This window comes from Diadema antillarum, unplaced genomic scaffold, assembly GCF_040938485.1.
Source record: "Diadema antillarum isolate AM-2024a unplaced genomic scaffold, OU_Dant_1.0 seq00001161_RagTag, whole genome shotgun sequence".
Lineage (NCBI taxonomy): Eukaryota > Metazoa > Echinodermata > Echinoidea > Diadematoida > Diadematidae > Diadema > Diadema antillarum.
In genome coordinates, this window is record NW_027271970.1 from 70,247 (window position 1) to 85,704 (window position 15,458).

A 15,458-nucleotide genomic window follows, 5' to 3' on the forward strand; every position below is an offset into this window, starting at 1 on the left:
CTTGGTTCCAGTCAGACGCAGCTGAGAGGAGATTTCTAGGAAGTCATTGAAACAATCACATAGTCTGGTTTCAAGAAAGGAAATGATTGGAAGGCTTGTTCACTTCTTATCATTTCAAAGTCTAGGACTGATCTGAGTCTAGTGAGGGCAGACTACTCACTAATAGCATTCATGTACACATGTGCTTCTCTTGTTGTACCCCTCCCTGGTATACAATGTACTTCTTACAGCTGCCTTTGCGTGCAGTCTCCCGCCTTTGTTGGCAATTCCTTTGTGTCATGTATTTTACACAGCTTGGTTAGTGCTGATGAGCTACTGTACAATGAAAAAAAAATAACAGACTTGAAGAAAGGCTAGCCACATTAATGACATGTAAACCATAACTCTTAAAGGGCATGCTCTCTTTGTCCATACCTTTGATACACACTCCCAGATGACCAGCTCACACTTCTCTTGCTGGCTCTCAGCAGCTGTTGGGGGCAAACAGAAAAGAATATATCTGAATATTACAAAAGTTATCATATCGCAGAGGAGAATTCAACAGCCACATAGGTACATCGATGTGAATATATTTCTACACATATACATGTGCATAGAGTATATCAAATTAAGAACTATTAAACTGCTGAATTCAATCTGTCACCTATTAATCATTTGGACATGCTACATTTATATTCCGTTAAGTCATATTCACCATATTTCCATGTGTGCCACCATCAGCCACAGGATATTAACCCATTGAGGACGGACTGATTTTGCTACAACATGCATTTCCCATAGACACCTACCCGAGTATACTCGGGACTCGTCCTTAACGAGTTAAGAAGTGAAACATGGCATCAGTTTAAAGACAGACCTTGATTTCCAGTAGAGTATGTTATTAGAATGCAATCTTTATCCTATTTCCTTCAAATCAGTTCAGACGAATACTCAATGATGAAAACAATTGCACTGAATGTTTAATAAAGATGTATTTTACATGTGCACATTATCTCATCAAAGTTTAGGGCCTATATGAACACATACACATTATCATCATTTTCACATGAAGATATGAAAGACCTACTGACACAATTTTTATTTTCGTTCTGAAGCAATTTCATCTCAACACCTGGAAATTTACAGCATAATAAGCTTCCACTGGTAAAAACGATAAAATTATCATAATGGACATATGAGCACTGCATATTGAAGAGAGAACAGAACTGAGACAGAAACATTCATAAAGTCCTGTTGATTTCTGATCAATTCCTGATAGATACTTAGAAGTATTGGCAATAAAAAAAAATATATATTGGCAATAAAAAAGGGGGAAACAAGAAATATACTTGTGCTGTATATATATTTTGCAAGATACATGATGTACAACAAAAACATGTATATTCAAATATACATTTGTACAGTGTAATCATAACTGAAATGTTTTAAACTTGCAATATATATACATATATATATATATATATATATACAAATGGCACCCATGAATATGAAACTACAGTACTATGATACTGTATTTGCTTAATGATATTAAGACATATCAGTATATACATGTATGTATGTATATTTGCATGTGTCTGTGTGTATGCACTTCCTTAGTTGGCAACAGCTTTTCATGAACCCTTCACCTTTTCCACAACTGCAGTTGGAAAAGAAATGTACACATCCAATTTCAAAGCCATACTCCTTCCTGGTGAACGATGACTAGGAAACGAAACCATTTCTTGTACTTCCTTAGACGCACTTCGAGTGCGGAGGGCGTCTTCCGGTTTTTATGAGATGAAACCACCCTTGTTATTTTTTGTTTTGTGTGTATATGTGTGTGTGTGTCCTGTGATGCACCCTTTCCCTGGAAGCGGTCCCCTTGGTATACTTTCTAAAAACAAAACAGAACAAAACAAGAACATGAACATGAACCGCTACCTGCACCCCTATCAGTCCCACATCACCTGGGCTGATTCAAAAGCGACAGCTCCTGCCATTTTAAGGTGGCATATGTGTACTATTTCCCTTTTGAAAAATGTTCCCAATTCTTGTAAAAATTGCCTTTTATTTGCAGAGCAGTTAGTACACCGTCATATAGGACTGCAATACAGTAGCATTCCTAATCCTGAAATGTTGTTACATCAACAACACAAGTCTAAGTGTTGTGGTATTTCTACCATATTAGTTGCAATTTTGTGTTATGGTCAGTATACTTCTACATTATGTAGCTTCCCACAATGTTGGATACATACACATGTACATGACATGAGCTTTAAAAAAAGAAAAAAAAAGAAAAAAGACTTCTGAAAGGGAGGTTTGATAATAACTTCTTTTTTTTTTTTGGTTTCCTTGGTGGTCTTGAAGATTGTTATCATTGTTGTTTTAGCTAGCTTTGTGATGTCTGTTGCGGTCCTCAATACATTTTACATCGCATCATAGCCTACGATAGGTCACTAGAATGGAACAGGCACCTACATACAATGCCCAGACTCCACTCATCCCCCCCCCCCCCTCCCCCTTGGGAGTACTCTGGGCACATTGCCACTAGGCAGTGTGCATCACAATAAAAGATTCTCACCGCAGTGATTGTAACCTTTGAAACTTTCAAAGTACGTGTTAGGTGATGTCTTCTTTGAGATTTTTTGTTTCATTTTTTTCATTTTTGTTTAATGTGGCGTTAGAGGGAAACCTGCAACATTTACGAGGGACACTTCCCTGGGATTACGTGCAAGACTCGAAACCATTTTTGGGTCATGACTGTATAAGTTACATGTACTGCACACAATGTATGCCTACTTCAAACCTTATTCACTACTACATTGTATCTGCCCTAAAATGTTGGAATTGTGATCATTGATCACTTTTTGTGCTTTTGCAGAGTCATACACTAAACTGTTCAGTGGTTCTTTGCTTGCTTTTGTTTGTTTAAATTATTAAACATTTATGAAACTTAACTCTCTCTCTCTCTTTATACAGTCTATTTCTATCTCTGTATCTACTACATTGACTCTACCATTCTCTGATCTTTTTGTCCTAAATGTCACTATAAAGCAACCAAGAACAAATGCCCACTGTATCCGACCCATTACCTCTAAAATAAAATGTAGTTTAAATATTCACAAGCAAAAATCAATGCCAGCCACCTCTTTCCCCTCTGACAAATAAACTTTAAATAAGTGGTTTGGCTGAGGATAAACTAATGCTACAATGTATATAGTCATTTTCACGTATCTTTCTCCACTCCCCTCAACATTTTGGTCTTTAATTTGACAATTAAATGTCCTTATATTTTTCCTCTTCCCACCTTTTTTTTTTTTTTTTTTGGGGGGGGGGCATTAAGGATGGATGCCATCAAATGCTCTGATGCATCACAACATTATCACTCATTTACTTGGAAAACAAGAACCATGATGGAGTTTTGACAGAGCTTCAAAATTTCCCTGGGATGCGGCTGACCGTCATCGACTGGGGAACAGAAAGGCATCCCAGTCGCAGCAGATGTGGACAGGTGGTGCATTACGCAACGTCCAGTGATCCAGGCTGACCACTGGCCGCGAGATGGACAGGAAGAATCACATCACGGGGGGGATACAATTGTGGGTTTATGTTTGATGCACAACAGCCTGGCATTGGTGAGTAATGAATTAAGACATTAGGTTGAGCATTAAGCACATAAGCCCATTGTAATCTCTGCTTGAAGTACGGCAGAGAAAAAATGCAATATGGAGGCTGATGAGAATGCAGATTGTGTAATTAGCTTTAGGTGGGAGGGGCACTCATTAGTGCAAAATTGCGCAAGATCCCCACCAGAAACATACCTGGCATTCATTGAACTATTGACCACTAATTCAACAGGTATGTGGTGACATTTAATGCGTGGTAATTATGTAGCTTAAAGAGGTTAAAATGCGGCTTCTCTTCTCTTTTGTTTACTTAACATTCACATGTCTACACCCATCAGTACATTTTGAGAGTAAAAAAAAAGTTAAGCACTAGAAATATTTGAAGGGGCACAAAAGGGGGGAAAAAACAATACAGGCCACACAACCACTTTTAACTTATTCTTATTCTGAGTACAATCTATGGCAAGTTTGGGTAATACTTGGTGGGCTGTGTCAGCTGGCCAATTGTGAGCTAGATGTCTGGATCTGAAATAAAACTGAATAGGTTGGTCATATTCAGAGTGAAGCTGGTTTTTATGAGTTCCACACCGTTTAAATGATACCATAACATGGGGGTAATTTTTACCGATGATTTTGCTTTCGCGTTCTACAAATTGTATATGTACATGTATAGAGTACCAGAGTGATGATGTCACAGTCTTTTGTTTATAATGCATGGCTAGCAACGACTCTGTTTACAGATATTTGGACTATGTGAAGTCGTTAAGAACCAGTTTCCATGGCAATGAATGGCTTAAGATGTTGCACTTCAGTACTCTATAATATCCATGCCAGTAGGTCAAAATTTGAACCATTTTGATTTGCATAATACATGTAAGCTAAACCTGTGTCAAAAACGTGTGTGCAGCTAGTAAATGTGTATCCCAAACACACTGTGGGCATATCACACTGTGTGCATACAACAATACACCCTCAGCCATTCACACTGTGTGCTCATCACAATTTCACCATACGCATAGCACACTGTGGGCCCTATAGACCAATGCTAGTACATCTACATCATGTACACTGTACATCCTGTGTACAATGTATTTCTTGGAATGCCATCTGTCCATGTCTTGGAAGACAGAGGTCACTTTAATGACAGCAAGGCCCTCAACGGTCATCAGACATCAAGCAATCTCTGGCCTCGGACCAGTGCTAAAGCAATCAATCGGATCTCATTCCCACAGATATGTCACAATATGTATTCCTTCCTCTGACAAGGCTCGCTTTCCGTAGGTAGATGATCTCCCTAGCAGGCATGAACAGGAGTTTGCATTCTTTGGTCAGTTTTTAGGTGATCCGAGTATCCTCTCGGATCACCTTCTGTATCTGTACGGATTCTTTCTTCTTCTTCTTTCTTTATTTCTCCCCAAAAGTTGTGCAGAGGTTAGCTCAGAAAGTGCTGTGCCTATCAAGTTCAAACTTATACCATGTATGTATCGTGTCCCAAAGACGACAGATCTAGTTTTTAATTTGAAATACTTTTTTTTTTCATTTATTTCTTCCCATCTTTCTCTCTCTTTCTTAATATAATATGAATGGACATACTCTTCATTTGCAAACACAGCAGCAACCATAGACTAAACTGTAACATGTATGTATTTGTCACAGATTCTACAATGTACATTGTACAATCCATACAAGACTATTAGATTGAAACATATATATTACCTTCTGCCCATTCCCCCCCCCCCCCCACACACACACAAACTCTATCAAATTAGCAGTGGACTGTAATACAATCAACTGCTATTCTATGGTTTACCATGCATATTGGAAAGAAAAACTGCTAACAGCAATTCTGTGTACTGAAAAGGCAGTGTGTGCATAATGTTTGTTACTCCAGTTATCTTTAATGTTTGTGAGAGTTGTTTCAATTACAATAGCAATTCACAGGAAAATGAAATTAACATTATTTCAGGGCATCATAAAAGATATTCTCCCACTTCTCCAAGTGGATATTTCAGAAAGGACTCTGCACTTTCAATGGGCAAGTGACCGATCAAATCAACTTGCCTGACAGTGAGTTTTAGTTGCCTGAGGCGAGCTGTCAAGAAAGTTTATAGCAGCTATTAAAGCTACAGTCATATGTATGATCATGATGCTTCCATCGGACAAGAGTTCATGAACCTCACAGTTTGCTAAAATATAGGGTGCTACGGTGTGTAATAGAACCCGTTTACAGTGAGTGAAAGGGCTGGGCTCGGCTGCAGCCGAGCCTGGCCTTTTCTCACTGTAAACGCAAACTGGGCCAAATGCCGTACCAAATTTAGTCTGGCTTCCAGACCCTCTGCCTGTACTATTTCGCTATTCAGGATATTAACGCTCTCAACGTCGAAAACTAGTATACATGTAGTTTAAGGAGGTTTTGTCCTGCAAAGGCGTTTGCCTTCGGCAAAGGTGGCGACTTTGTCGCTGCAGAGTCCAATTGGCAAAGGGTCTGGAAACCAGACTATACCAAATTGTGTTTGTTTACAAGGTTTGAATTAAAAGCCCAGGCCGAGCCCGGCACTGTAAACGGACAAAATTGCGGGGGCCGAGTACCGCAACTGAGACCGGGCTTGGCCGCGGCTCGGCCCGGCCCTGCACTGTAAACGGGATCTTGGAGAGAGCTGGTATATACAACACTATGTTGTTCCCTTCTTTGTAAATCTTTATCATCAGAATAACACACTAATTTCAAAGGAGCAAGAGAAATTTTTACAGATTTCAGAGAATTCAAAGAATTCAAAACTTAGACTACACAGACAGTTCAACAGAATTTTATACATTTCAAATACATTTTTAGCATTTCCAATGTGAAGAAGTCACGTCAGAAGTGCTCGTTATTGCAACTCAACGTAACAGAACTAATAAAACAAATTTGTTGAATACTTCCTATCGAAATCTGGGCATATTGTGCATTTCAGATACGCATCATTGAAGGCATACACCTAAGAAAACAAAAACAAAAACAAAACATAGCTGCTCTACATCTTGTGCATTAATGCTGCCTAGTATGTGCTACGTCGGTCCGAATCTGTCATTCTTTAATAATCAATTAATCTTCTGTGCCATTTTGATTGAGCTGTTGGTCGCACACTGTGGTCAACCTGCGTTTAAGAGGTAACGATTGCTGCAATTAGGGTGGTGCACTAATCAGTCAATCGCCCGTAAATCATCCCCATCCTGGCCATGCTGTAATACAGCCGTGTTCCCACGCTTCCTATATACATCAGTCTATCTAGGTCATCCTTTTGTTGTTGTTTTCGTGGTCATTTCTTTTGTCTACCACACCATCACTCTTGCCTGATGTATGATCCTAGTGTTAACAATCCCAGAATTCACCATGTCATTATCTGTATAGATCTGTATCAGTATCTGATACACGCGCTACACACTTCACAAGCACATTTTGTGAATCAAAACTTGTAGAACAATCTTGAGAGTGGATATCTTTACCTCCGCCAAGGGAGGAGGTTACGTTTTCGTTACCGTTGGTTTGTTCGTTCATTCGTTCATTCGTTCGTTTGTCTGTGCGCAAAATAACTCAAAAACAATTGAACGGATTGGGATATACATTTTGTAACTTGCAGGAAAGGTTGAGAATGACACAAGTACCAAACGATTAACTTTTGGTAATGATCCGAGAATTTTGGGGGAATTTATGAAGGATTTTTTATATTTTGGCAGGTAGGGTCAATGAACTTTGGAGTACAAGTGCAGCAAAATGACAAATAATTATCAGCTCTTTTTGCAATTTCCTAACTTGGTACAGGTTATATTGCATTTGTGTCTTGCAGGGCAATATTTTGGCATATTCCACTCATTTTTGATAATCATTCAACTCATGAAATAGATGGCATACGTAATATTCCTCCCTTTTATGTCACACAATGTATGCTACCACCCACTGCATTGCTGTGCTTGGGCACCATCACATTGACCCCACCTAGAATGATTGCCCAAGAGTTGTAATGATTCAAATTACAGTTGAAAGCTTGGTATTGTCTATTGGGCGTCAAGGTTGTAGACACTAGAAGAGTGATTCCACTTGAACTGGTTAGGTGGATCATTATAACCCGCACATTTGTTTTGACCATGTCTATGAAACACATTGTCACTCTGAAAGCAGAGACAACCCACTAACAACAGTTCTATCAATCACCATTACTTATATTTTACTGCTGGAACCACCTGGTCTAAATACAAACGAGAAAATTATACTTTGGTTGGTTTGTTTATTTTTTGTAATCCTATTGACAATACATGTAGCTTTGATGATCATTGCATTCGTTCACATTCCTGTTTATTTCTTCATTTGTGTTCATGTTCACATCTATTTTTAACCTTCTGGATCTTCTTTACTTTTACAAGAATATTCCAAAGTAAGCATTTGTGTCATGACCATGATCCAATTTTGTAATACATACAGGTTGTATGTGATTATTTGATGATAAGGCACAGTAGGCTGCAAAAAACTTGAAAAAAAAAAGGGAATGTGTGAGCCTTTTAGAAGTATTGTGTCATCAGAACTTACACCATAGTAAACATACGGGACTAAGGGGACTCTTTGCACTTTTCCATGGCCAGATCAGAGAGGTGGAAGAGAGTTTTCCCTTGATAACATACCTGTCTTCATGACGACCAGATGCTGTGCATCATCTCGTACATAGCTGACTGAGACAATGTTGTGAATGTAGGCTCTTACTAGCAACGTCTGCAGGAGTGCCACGAAAGATAGTGAGATTGAGAGAAGGGCAGGAAAAAAGAAGAGCGCAGAAAAGATGAGAAAGAGAGCATAGAGAATATAGGACAAATGCAGAGGGGGTAGTCAGGGATAACAAAAGAAATACAAAGTTTCCATTAGACGCTGTGGTGGAAAGTAAAATCTTGACAATTTTTTACACTTTAATCCAAATCAGGTGAATGCTACATAGCTTCACAGAAAGGGAAAAAGACTTGAGATGTGAAGAAGAAACAAAAAACAAACACACAAACAAAAGCTCAAGGCAAGTGATTATGAGACATATTATTATAAGACGTAAGCAGTCTATCCAGCTACACAGTAGAGGATCAGTCATGATTTCATGCATTGGGCAAAATAAAAGCTAGCATTTGACAATTCCCAAATGGAATCTGGATCAACTAATTAATGACTGGAAATTCAATCCATCTTCCCGATGATTGCAGAAATATCAAAAGAGATTCCTTTGGTACAATTTGATCTGGAATGCTCTCATTATTTGATATAGAGCATTCATCAATTTCTAGAGCTTATGATATCATACACACACCACACACTAGTGTACACTGTACAATACTGTTGATTTTTCCCCCTACTTGTATTACTCGAAATAAAATGAACTGAGTTGAACTATTCGGTATCAAGGTTGGTGCAGATTTAGAGTGTGTGGTGTGCATTGCCGCTATCAAAATTAAGCTGGGGATTATATCAAAAGGTAGCCTTTCATTGAAAATAAAATATCAGGACAATCTCGAGACATGCTACTGATTTTCTTTTTTCCACCACAAATTTCAGAGGTAGAGAGGGAGGTTGTGCTATTCTGAAAATTATTACCATTGTTGTTTGCATGTATACTTTTCAAATTGCCTCCCCCTTGTTGAATGACCAAACTTACACTGGGGTCATGCCCTGTGGCAGAATAACTGGAAATGTATGTTGGCAAAAATACAAGGCAGTACCTTACTTAATATTGATCTTAATCTTTTTATCATGCCATTTTATTCCCTTTTCTCATAATGTACAAATGTAGTACTCACATGTACCTCGTCTTTCCGTAAAACGTTGATTTGTCTGGCTGATAACCGAATGATTGCATCGTAACGACTCGAGTGACTGTTCCATGGTAAGATTCCCTTTTTCTGAATAGGAGCACACATCATACAAAACAAAACATGAGGAAAATTCATTGATTGAACTCTGAAAGCTATGTGAGTTTAGGCCTGTCAATATGAACAAGAGAATCAAAGTGTAACATGAACACCATCTTCCCAAATCTTGTGTATATACTGTAAAACACGATAAATTTGCGGCAAGAAATTTCCGCGAATTGGAGCTGACGGCCTTTTTCGCAGCATGAAATATTCGCGAGTTACCTCTAACATCTAGTGCATATAGTGCAGACAAGAACTTTCGCGTGCATTTTAATTTCGGGAATCTTGGCTCTCACGAAATTCACGAAATTAAAATGCACGCGAATATTCCTCGTTTTACAGTACCATCTCAATTTCTCGTGTATAATTTCATTTCCAGTTGAAGAAGGGTGATTGTATACATGGCAACAATTGACATGTAGCATATTCTTGGAAATGAGATTCCATATGACATAAAAACCATAAATGGCAACAATATACTGTATACGCTATAATTTTCGCGTACATAAATTTTCGCGAATTGCCGCTGTCACACATTTTCGCGAGTGGTTAAATTCGCGATTGGGGGACCAGAGAAAATATGAAGTGGCAAAGAAAGTGTGAATTTTCAACTTACTAGCAAATAAGAATGATACTAGTTATACACTGCATGAAAAAAACTTACCAAACTCTGCGAACTAGTAAGTTAGAATTCAACATTTTTGAAGTGGTTAAGTCTATCGCGCTAGATTTCTGACGAGTGGTCCCCTTGCGATAATGGATTGGCTCTCTACAGTATTCGTATTAGAGACGTGGACGTGCGTAAACAAGCTTAGCCAGTATGGTCTGTTCGGTAAGCCGTGACATGGTATACTAGTACTGAAATGTTTGTATCATCAAGGCAAGTGATTCATTTTGGAAGGCAATATTTTCGCGTGTTGTTAATTTCGCGAATAGCTTCCAACTCGCGAAATTCGCGAAAATAAAACCCACGCGAAATATATAGCGTATACAGTATTACACACACAGTCTTGCAAATCACACAGACTTTGAGAGTACATAGTATATATAGTTGTATTTCCCTTTGCTGTTACTGCTTAAAGTGTGTTCACCTTCTCGGACTTGAGAGCAGATTGGGCTTGAATTCACTGGCTAAGAGGCTTCTGGTAATAAAAACACCCCTTTTGTAAAATATAAGATGGAGAGTCCCGCTGGCTCCTAAAAAATCTGGGCTGAAACATCTGAAATTGCTCATTTCCCTTCAATTGGCCCCACACCCACATGGCTTAGGGTTGACCTATCTGTTATGCATTTAAACACTGAATGCAGTGCATGGAGAAATATCGTGAAAGAGTGGTCTCAGCTTTGTCATCATCACTTCTCACAGATCAGAGAATAAAAAGTACAAAACTGAGTTCAATTTTCACTTACAACAAATGTAGGGTATAGAAAGAGAGAGAGAGTAAGATGCATTAAATATATATTTACTATGTGAATCAAGACTGATAAAAACAGAAATGTATCCAGACAGGAGACATTCTTAAACAAATTCCAATTTGATAACAAAACTGCAACAAAGCTGTAATATTAAAAGTAAATGAAGTTGAATAAGGGAGACATAAAATACAAACATGTATTTGATAGCTGGAAGGGTATTCATTTGTCATTTTCAATGTCAATTTAGCAGAAATGCATCTTCAGACTCTTTGCAAAGGCATCACTTGTGTAGACTTATTCAGTAAACTGATCTAAACCAAAAATAAAGTACATTTGGACTCCCAGCAGCAGTACTGAATCCTTATCCCTTTTTCTAAAGCTATATCTATTTCCGTTGAATACCTGGTATGCCCTGCATGAATTTGTAAAAACACAGATGAGAATTGACTACATGGGAAATGCACTTAAATTTTCATTACATATTCCATTATTTCTTCAGAGAAGCAGGTAAGAATAGCACACAAGCGATGCGGTGCCTGTTATTGTGAATACGTAACATACTGAAGTTCAACACATTATGACTCACCCTTGCTGAATCTATATTCCTGAGTATTTCGGTGCGCTTCGTCGGGTCGAGCCCAAAAGGGATATCTGTCAGCTCCCCAAGAAACTGTGAGGGGAAATGAAGTAGATAAGGTGTAACCGGAATGCCAGATCATGGTTGGTAACATTTGATTTGTAGCGAAGACGTGTCATACATGCTAAGACAACGATAATGATTCATCTTTAAGAATGGAAAAAAAAATAGGTCCTTTGTCATAGCTAACTACAATACAAAGCAAACACGCACAAACACACAAACACACACACACAATGTGGTATTTTTTTCAATCTGCACAACAGTATCAATACTACGAGTGTATGTGGAGTAGTATACTATTAATACACATTATTTTGTTTAGACTATAGTAGTGTACAAATCAACTTGACCAACATTTTAAAAAGCCTGTATTGCACATCCCTTTTGTCTGTCCATAGAAACATTACTGTATCTGTCTGTCTGTTTGCATTCTCTTTCATTCTACCTATTTATCTACCAGAATGTCTCTATGTACGTATGTGTGTGACAAAATAGGTGGCATAGTTTATCCAAGTTGCATTTTGCCTCCATTTATCAGTTTCTGTACCAGCTATCTGTATCAAAGGACAGTATACTGCACAAATTTGTTTAAATTCGAAAGACGCAAGAGACAAATACTTTGACATACAATTCACTAGTACATATGAGCGGAAACTTCATATCAAGATATTTAACATACAATGTAGCAACATACACTGTACTTGTTATAGCTACTACACTATTTTTCATCCATCCATCTAATTATCTGTCCAGCCATTTTATCAATCTACAAGTACATGTATGTATGCTAAGAGGTTTCCATCTATTGACAGTAGCTAGATCTATCTATAGAAGTATAGATCTATTTATCTATGTATCATATCTACCTATATTCTATTCTATTCTATCTATCTATCTATCTATCTATCTATCTATCTATCTATTCATCTTTAAAATAATCTATTTCTAAATCTATCTGTATGGGTCAGGGCCTTCATTAGACATTACTTCTCTTTCCCACCCACTTTCAGCATGCACCCTAGCTCATGGCAATCTACAGTATAGAGCTCAGGTTGATTATACAAACCATCTCTCCAATATCCTCAAAGGAAACATTTTCAATTTCCCAGGAATTACAAAACCCCTTGTTCCTACCGCCTCTAAGTGGTTTCCCTGACACCAGAGAGGACCCCTCTTGTTGAGCGCTAATTGACTGCTCCCAGAAAGATATTTGATGCTAACTTGGGAAGTTTCTTTTTTTTCCCCCTACTAGTGTAGCTAAGTGTAGACAGACAATACTCATACCAAATATCCACAAGTATACACTATCACAGGCAATGCACCGTTGCCCTGAACAGAATTGTTCACTTAAGGCTATATTCCGCATTGGCAGATATGAATTCCTCTAAATTGATAAAACTGGGTATTGTCGATGAAACAGAGAGTTTATAAAATGCACCAAAAAGACCATGGGAGACGAAGAAATCGTCTACCACCACTGGATACAAAATTGAATACTTCAGAATACTTTGACTTATAAATGGAGAAGAGAATATCCTCTGTATGATTCAAACATTTTGAAGTGTCATTATTCTGAAGGTTCACTATCCTGAAGGCTCATTATTCTAGGTTTCTAATCCCCTAAATTGAAATGCAGTTTAATATTACGACGATTCGTTAATCCAAAAATTAAAAAAATATTTGCTAAATGGTAAGTTCTTTGTTAATTCCAAAACAAGTATTAAAGGTTCATAATTCTAAAGGTTTATTAGTACGCAATTTTTTTTCATTGTCTGATGTACGAATATTATTTTATTTTTGAATTACCAAGCCTTCAGAATAATGAACCTTATTTGATATTTCAGATAAATGGACCTTTGGAATACAGAATGTGTGTTTGTATTTTAATTTTTGGAATAATATATATCTTCAGAATAATGTCACAAATGTTTGGATTCATGAACCCTATATAACCGATTTTCAGATTAATAAGCTTCTAGGTATTTATGGAATTAAAGTATGTTTTGGAATAATAAACCCTTGGAATAACAAACCTTATTTCATTTTTCAGATTAACGAATCTTCGGAATAATCACCAAAACGAAGGGTGCTAGGCAGCTACAGTATAGACCATTTTTTTTTTTTTTTTTTTTTTTTTTTTTTTTTTTTTTTTTTTTTTTTTTTTTTTTTGCTGAACAAGCGAGTGAACCAGGCAACAATATTTATTCAAAGTGTATTCTCAATGAAGACGTGTAGTACTCCCTCCTTTTTGTTGAAAGACCCTCACCCCCACCCTAAACAGATTTTTTTTTTTTTTTTTTTGGGGGGGGGGGGGGGGGGGGGGGGGGGGGGGGGGGGGGGGGGGGTACTGAGCCCTCTCTCTCAGTGAATCCAAGGCAAAGTTTCTGTCATGCTTCCATCTCCTACAAGGAAAAGGATGGGCTTGCCCCCTCTTCTCTGGCCAGTTCTTAAATTAAACATCCAAGTCTCCTCTTGTACACCTTTTTAACGACAAATTGTTCTTCCTTTAGATACTCTGTACCTCAGTCACACAATGTGGAAACTTCATGCATTTAAAGTTATTTTTGTTGGACCCTACCATGATTTCATGCGGCTTTTGTATACTCACATTTGTCCTATCAGTCATTAATCAATATTTGGTGAGGGCACTGTTGTAACTCCTCAAAAAAAAAAGACTGTTCAATGATACTGTATACAAGTAACCCCTCCCCCCCCCCCAAAAAAAAAAAAAAAAAAATCTGTCTGTCTGTCTGTCTGTCTCTCTCTCTCTCTTAAACTATTCAATATCATTTTTCATACTGGACTACAAACCATCACTTGGCCTTGAGTCTTCTAGATTCTCCATGCAGTACAACCCTTAATTAATGTTTACACAATGTAAATCAGCACTTAATGATCACTTATCTCAAGTATCAAAAAAGCATACTTGTCTACTGACCTGACTTAATCTTTCTAATTTCATTTTTTCAATCGTTTTCCCCTTTTAGAGTACTTGCAGTATATCAGCCTATACTCGACGCTGCACACTGGCACTGTCAAACGGTCCCTGACCAGTAAAAAACACTATCGAACCAGTAACTTTTTCTGGAATGGACCAGTGAAAAATAGAAAAACTGAGTACTGTAAAATGAGGACATTTTGCGTGCATTTCAATTTCGTGAACCTTGACTCTCGCGAAATTTGCAAAATCAAAATGCACGCGAAACTTCTTGTCTACACTATATGCATTGAATGTTAGAGGCAACTCGCGAAAAAGGCTGTGGGCTCCAATTCGCAAAAATTTCATGCCGTGAAAATATCATGTTTTACAGTACCTACTGGTCCAACAGACAGGTCGGACCAGTAGAAAAAAATGGGTTAGTGTGCAGCCCTGCTACACTAATGACAGAAATATGCAGTTTTACTCCTTGCTTCAGACACACTTCAATGCAATGCAAATAAAATGCAGCCTGGCCATCTGCTCAATGCTACATTTCAATGATTCATCATTGTTTTCACACCAACAGAAATCCAACCTTTCCCCCGGCATAATTAATAGTTTCCTACTCTTATCTAATGGGTGTAACGACATCCAAGTCAGACCTAGACTTTTAATCCTGCGTTTGAACTTGTGCCAACATTCCTCTTCCCCTCTCTATGCTGTTCCAATAATATCAATCTCAGCCTTGAAGCTAAACAAATGCCTAACCAGCGCACATTGTTTTTTTGGTGAATTAATCAAACTGGTTATAAAGATTAGGGTGCAAATATTCAATATTCCATCTTGAACGATGTCCCTCTAAACTACAACACAACTGCATAATATAGAAAGCATGGCGACATCTGACGGAACTTCGTCCATAAATCTGTGTGCCATTATTTTGATTACTAGTCAG

The 15,458-nt window shown here is 37.9% G+C and overlaps 1 protein-coding gene across 3 annotated transcripts in view; it reads right to left on the reverse strand.

Annotated features, from left to right (window-relative positions):
- LOC139744348 (cerebral cavernous malformations 2 protein-like) overlaps positions 1-15,458 on the reverse strand; it is a 70,625-nt gene that overhangs the window by 27,702 nt on the left and 27,465 nt on the right. For 2 of the 3 annotated variants that reach the window (XM_071654790.1, XM_071654792.1), the window contains exons 3-6: positions 11,530-11,613; positions 9,414-9,515; positions 8,262-8,349; positions 415-470 (exon numbers count right to left, since the gene is read on the reverse strand). In XM_071654790.1, coding sequence (XP_071510891.1) covers positions 415-470; positions 8,262-8,349; positions 9,414-9,515; positions 11,530-11,613 — 330 coding nt within the window. The remainder of the gene's footprint in view (positions 1-414; positions 471-8,261; positions 8,350-9,413; positions 9,516-11,529; positions 11,614-15,458) is intronic. The other variant, XM_071654791.1, reaches the window with a different exon arrangement.